The following is a 5,841-nucleotide window of genomic DNA, read 5'->3' as shown; positions in this document are numbered from 1 at the left end:
GCAGGGAGGGGGGGGGGAGCTAGCAGCGTGACTCAGGCCTGGCTCAGGGCCAGGGCCAGACCCAGAGAGACGCACCTCTCTACCCGCAAGGACCCAGTGCCTCACGCCCAGCCTGCTGCCCTCCTGTTCACGTTGGCACCTCTGAGGATTCAGGAACCCAGCCCCTCAGCACCCCGTCCCCAGCCCCACCACACACAGCCAAGAGATGGTTTTGTGGCAAAATATTTATTGCTGCCATCACCATGGTGGAACAAAATATTTTATTGCTGCCATCCCCATGGTGGAACACTGGGAGTTACGAGGGTTGGAGTTGGGTGTATCACAGCATCTTCTGAAATACGGAGATGGCCTCATCGACCTTCCTGAGCTCTGCTTCTGTCTGCTGGAGCTGAGGGTGGAAAAGGGGGTGAGTGGTGAGACCTAGGGACAAGAGAAGAGAACCCCAAAGGCCCACAGGAACAGAGAGGTCAGGGACTTCCCTGGTGGCTCAGTGGTTAAGAATCCACTTGCCAATGCAAGGGACACGGGTTCGACCCCTGGTCTGGGAAGATCCCACATGGTGTGGAGCAACTAAGCCCGTGTGCCACAACTACTGAGCGTGCGTTCTAGAGCCCATGAGCCACAACTACTGAGCCCACGTGCCACAACTACTGAGCCCACGTGCCACAACTACTGAAGCCCGCATGCCTAGAGCCCGAGCTCTGCAACAAGAGAAGCCACTGCGATGAGAAGGCCGCGTGCCGCAACCAAGAATAGCCCCCACTCGCGGCAACTAGAGAAAGCCCACGTGCAGCAACGAAGACCCAACGCAGCCAAAAATAAATAAATAAATTTATATATTAAAAAAAAAAGAGCAGAGGGGTCAGAGTTGGAAAGATGGGTGAGGACCACGGGCAGGGAGTAGTCTGGGGGAACTGTGTGCTTGGCAAGCCTGCTTCCCCCTAATTCCCACCTCCCTGTTCTCTTCCACCATTACTGGTCTCCTCGGTCCTGTCTTTTCCCAGAGTGGTCCATTCCCAAAGACAAAGGGGCTTCAGAGCTCATGTGTGCCACCCAGTGGCTCAGCCCCAGCCAATGACTGGGGAAGCAGAGCACAGTGGTTAGGAACAGAGGCTCTGAGGGGCTCTTAGCCTTCATCTGGAAAATGGTGTTGGTAATACTGCCCTGCCATGAGAGCGCTACTGGGACAATCACATGAGACAACCGCGCTACTGGGACAATCACGTGAGACAACCCTGCTCAGCCGCCAAGGCTCTGTAAATCCTAGCCTCCACTCATGTTTCTCTTTTTGTCCCTGTGGTTCACCCCATGGCTCCTCCCTGCAGGGGTCCCAGGTGATCTGCTAAGCTTCCTGACTGTATTGGGTCAATCCCAATCCCAGCCCCCCGGCATGTAGATACCAAGTTCTGGGAAGCGGATGGTGCACGAAGGGTCTGACTGGGAGGAAGGATGGATGGATGGTCTGCTTCCATCTTCAACTTGCTGTGTGACCCTGGACTGTGCCCCTGCCCTGGCTGTTCTTCATGTGTAAGAGCGGGAATTACGTGGTCCCACCTGCTCCTCCATGGATTGCCTGGGGCCCGGCAGAGCAGGTGCAGGAGGGGGTTTGATGGTGGGGGGAGTGATGGGGTGAGATATGGGGAAGGAAACGCCCACCCACACCACACACCTTGGCTTCATCTGCCTCCTGGACTTTGAGGGGCACCTTGACAGTGTAGCCCGAGGCAGCACGGCGTTCCCGCAGACGCTGGGCCTGCCGCTGCGCCTCACTGCGCTTGGCCTGCAGTTTGCCCAGCTCCCGGGCCGGGTCTACCAGCCCCTGCAGCTGCAGGTGGACAGAGCAGCGGTCAGAAGCCAGCGCCACAGCGCAGCCCTGGGGTGCAGAAGCCCCCAGCGCCAGGACAGCCACTATACCCGCGCTGGCCAGCGTCTGCACATAGCCCGACACTGCTGACGCCAGGGCGCCTGTGGCCTCATCAGCCACTTCCAGGAAACCTGCGTGGGAGGGAGAAAGGAGACAAGACAGCCACACTGGACACTGGTCCCAGAGTGGGCTGAGGGGATGGGGAACGCGGGGGCCTGAGGCTCACAGTCGGGCCGGATCCGGGTGAGGTTGTAGTCGGCACGCAGGGAGCGCACGGCTCGAGTGACGCTCAGGGCCAGCTCGAAGGCGCCTTCCGCCTCAGGGTCCTTCCAGGAGCACTGTGGGGTAGAGGAGGCAGTAAGGGAAGCTGGGGGCTGGCTCTGCACAGCTACCCGGAGCCCCGCGCCAGGCCACACCCCGTACCTCCGAGGGCTCCGGGTAGGAGGTAACGCAGAGGCTAGGGGGAGCTTGTGCCATCCGCCGGGGCAGCCTCTGGAACAGCTCCTCGGTCACAAAGGGCATGAAGGGCGAGAGCAGCCTCAGGCCGACGTCCAGGCAGGTGTAGAGGGTCTGGCGGGCGTGCTCGGCCACCACCTGGTCCACCCCATTCAGCACAGGCTTCAGGCACTCCTGGGGAGGGGGAGGCACAGGGCTCAGGGCTCAGGGCTGGGGAAGCCTAGCTTCCAGCCCTCGCTGAACTGCTGAGGACGGGGAGGGCGACAGGCTGGCTCAGGTCTCATGCCAACCCAGGGCTCTGTGCACCCCGGCCCCTCAGCCCCTCCTCACCAGGTACACATCACAGAGCTCGTAGAGCCAGAAGCTGTACTGGGCGGTGGTGACAGCTGGGAAGTCATAGGCCTGGAAACCCTGGTTGCTGAGCCTCACAGCTTCAGTCAGCCGGCTGCGGATCCAGCGGTCCACCAGGCTCCCGTGGCCTCCAGGCTTGGGGGGAAGCACCATATCAGGTGGGGGGCCACCATATGCCCAGGCGGAGGGGAGCCAGAACCCCATGGGAATGGGAACCATGGGAAAATCTGCATTCCAGGAGCCTGATGGGTCCAAAGCAACCACCATGTGCCCAGTGCCTGGGGGAGAAGAGGCAGGGCCCCCTCCACCTGTGGGAGGACCACAGTGCCTGAGGCTCTCCTGATGACAATCTGTCCCTATATCCTTCTGTCCCCTCAGCTAGACAGAGGCTCCTTGCGGGCAGGAGCCGGGCTTCCTAACTCTGTGGCTACAATCTTGAAACAGCATGGGCCGTGCTTGATGGCAAGGATGCAACCTGTGTGGGTGCCGCCCATCTCGCGCCTACCAGGCCCTCACCTCAGAGGTGGGTGAGGGCACAAAATCCTTCCCAAGGCCACGGAGGGCAAACTTGGTGGCGTTCCAGAGCTTGTTGCAGAAATGGCGGTATCCCAATATCCGGTTCACATCCAGGTTGATGTCACGGCCTGGGTGGAGGTGAAGTGTGAGTCCACACCATTCTCCCTCCCAGCTCACGCCCAGGGCAGAGGAGAGAGCTGTGCCTCAGGGAAGGAGGAACAATGCAGCTGAGACAGGTTTGGGGAGCCGTACCCTGGGATGTGTAGGCACACAGTCCAAACCGGAGAGCATCGGTGCCACACTCGGGGATCCCCACCGGGAAATCTGCCTTCTGCGGGAAAGGAGTGAGCGTGCTGAGCCAGCCTCACCAGCCTTCTGCCCAAACTCCAGCCCCGGGCCCACCCTCTGTACCTGCCCTTCTTTAGCCTTTTCCACCTCGCTGGGATCCAGGTTGCTGTTCAGTAACTGGTCGTGGAGGCCCTGAGGGTGAGGTGGGAGTAGTCAGGGGGCTACAGGCCACCACCCCACAGCCCTTCCCGGCCTGAGCCCGCGCCCAGCCCCACCTGCAAAGAGACTCCGTGGATAACATCCAGGGGGTCAATGACGTTGCCTAGAGACTTGCTCATCTTCCGGCCGTGGGCATCCCGCACGATGGCATGGAGGTAGACCTGCGAGGCAGGGAAGGGAAGGCCTGTGGGGATGTCTCCCCACCCAGACCCCAATGCCCGTCCCCCTACCCCTACCTCTGGTTTGCCCTCCTCTGAACCTCAGGCCCCTCGGTGTCCCTGCCAGCCCCTTCAGTGCCTTAGTGTGAATTAGAGGTGCTCCCTCCTCTAGGAAGCTGGGGTGCAGAATCACCTAGTAGAGCCCAGGCTGCCTTTGAGACCCCACAAGCCTCCTTGGCCAGGCCCACCCACAGCTGCCCGGGTGAGGGAGGGGACAGTGGGAGGGGTCTCAGCAGTCTCCACACCTCTCTGAAGGGCAGCCTGCCAGTAAGCTTCAGGCCAAGCATGACCATCCTGGCCACCCAGAAGAAGAGGATATCATGGCCCGTCTCCAGCAGCGTCCCCGGGTAGAACACACTCAGATCTTCTGACTGGGGGCAGAGCAGGGTGTGAGTGATGGGGAGCCAAGCACCCACCCCAACGACTCCCACCCCACCCTGCGCTGGCCCCGGGGAATGTACCTGGTTAGGCCAGCCCAGGATGGAGAAGGGGAAGAGGCCAGAGGAGAACCAGGTGTCCAGTACGTCTTCATCTGGGGGGGGAGGGGCAGAGGTCAGACGGGGTAGAGGTGAGGATCAGCCCCCCTCTGCCCCCACCCCAAGGCCCTGCCTTGCCTTGCTGGAGACTGATCTTGTCCGGGGACACTCGGAACTCCTTGGCTGCCTTCTCCAGAGCCTCGGCCTTGGTGCGCCCGCTCACCCAGTACCGCCCATCAGGGTCCTGCCACAGGTGGAGTGAGTATCCAAGGGGGCACCTCTGCCTGTCCCCCCACCAAGATCCAATGGACCCAGAGCCCCCTCAAGATGTGCCAGTACCCAGCCCTGGCCTGGTTCTCACCTCCCCTGGAGGTACAGCTGGGTCACTGACAGTGACGAAGTAGGCTGGGATGCGATGGCCCCACCATAGCTGCCGGGAGATGCACCAGTCCCTGCAAGTGGCAGGGGGAGGAAAGGGAATCAAGGAAGGGCAGGAGGTGCCCGGCCTCTGCCCCACTCGGCCCCTCGCCCGGTCGCCATCCCCACATCGAGGGGCCTGACGCACCTGATGTTGTCCATCCAGGCATGCCACGTGCGTTGATGGGCCTCGGGCAGGATGCGGAGGTCGCCCCGTGTCACAGCAGCGCTGGCGGCCTGAGCCATCTCCCCACAGCGCACGTACCACTGCGGCCGCAGGAGAGGCTCCACCACGTCCTTGGAGCGGCTGCAGGTACGTGTGGGTGGGGAAGCTAGGTGGTGAGCACCCCGAGAAACCCGTCCCCGCCCCCTTCCCTGGCCTCCACCCTCACTTGCAAAGTGGCACCACCATGGGGTTGTCCTCAGTGCCACGGAACAGTCCCCGCTCCTTCAGCGCCGCCAGCACTGCCTTTCTGGCCTCAAACCTGGGCAGGCCCTGGATGGGAGACAGGCTCTGTCACGGCCGGGCCAGGTACCCCGCCGTCTTCTGAGCCAGCCACCACGCCCCAGGCAGTCTCACCAGGAAAGGTGGGGGCACATTGACAAGGGCCCCTTGGGCGTCCATGATGCTGATGGCCTCCAGCCCGTGCCGCTGCCCAACCTCATAGTCATTCTGGTCGTGTGCAGGGGTGATCTTCACTGCGCCTAGGGTGAGTGGGGGTGCCAGGGTCAGGTCATGAGGGACTCAAAAGAGTCTCTGCCCACACGCACCCCGCCTTTTGCCGACGGATGTGGCTCTCAGACCACCCCTGTCCCCCATCCCCCTCACACAGTCCCCTGAGAACCAGCCCAACTCCTGCCTGCTCAGGTGAAGCTTATATTTTTCTTTGAAAGGGGAGATGGACAGCAGGACTGTGCCTCATGGCTCCTTCCTCTTCCCACAGGACAGCCCTGTGCTCACCTGTGCCAAACTCCATGTCCACAAAATCATCAAAGACGATGGGAAGGCTCCGAGACACGAATGGGTGGATCACGC

General features: G+C 61.6%; 1 protein-coding gene across 1 annotated transcript in view; it reads right to left on the bottom strand.

Annotated features, from left to right (window-relative positions):
- Positions 1-319: 319 nt before the first annotated feature.
- Positions 320-5,841, bottom strand: part of VARS1 (valyl-tRNA synthetase 1) — a 14,951-nt gene continuing 9,429 nt past the window's right edge. The window contains exons 14-30 of the mRNA XM_007459546.1: positions 5,767-5,841; positions 5,386-5,510; positions 5,198-5,301; positions 4,954-5,112; positions 4,750-4,840; positions 4,527-4,632; positions 4,374-4,444; positions 4,158-4,283; positions 3,751-3,855; positions 3,599-3,667; positions 3,440-3,518; positions 3,188-3,315; positions 2,651-2,806; positions 2,288-2,494; positions 2,091-2,202; positions 1,670-1,995; positions 320-388 (exon numbers count right to left, since the gene is read on the bottom strand). Of these exons, the coding sequence (XP_007459608.1) occupies positions 320-388; positions 1,670-1,995; positions 2,091-2,202; positions 2,288-2,494; positions 2,651-2,806; positions 3,188-3,315; positions 3,440-3,518; positions 3,599-3,667; positions 3,751-3,855; positions 4,158-4,283; positions 4,374-4,444; positions 4,527-4,632; positions 4,750-4,840; positions 4,954-5,112; positions 5,198-5,301; positions 5,386-5,510; positions 5,767-5,841 (2,108 nt within the window). The remainder of the gene's footprint in view (positions 389-1,669; positions 1,996-2,090; positions 2,203-2,287; positions 2,495-2,650; positions 2,807-3,187; positions 3,316-3,439; positions 3,519-3,598; positions 3,668-3,750; positions 3,856-4,157; positions 4,284-4,373; positions 4,445-4,526; positions 4,633-4,749; positions 4,841-4,953; positions 5,113-5,197; positions 5,302-5,385; positions 5,511-5,766) is intronic.

Source organism: Lipotes vexillifer, unplaced genomic scaffold (assembly GCF_000442215.2).
Source record: "Lipotes vexillifer unplaced genomic scaffold, Lipotes_vexillifer_v1.1 scaffold862, whole genome shotgun sequence".
NCBI lineage: Eukaryota > Metazoa > Chordata > Mammalia > Artiodactyla > Lipotidae > Lipotes > Lipotes vexillifer.
Note: the sequence above shows the minus strand (reverse complement) of the source record. Positions and strands in the feature narration are given on the sequence as shown.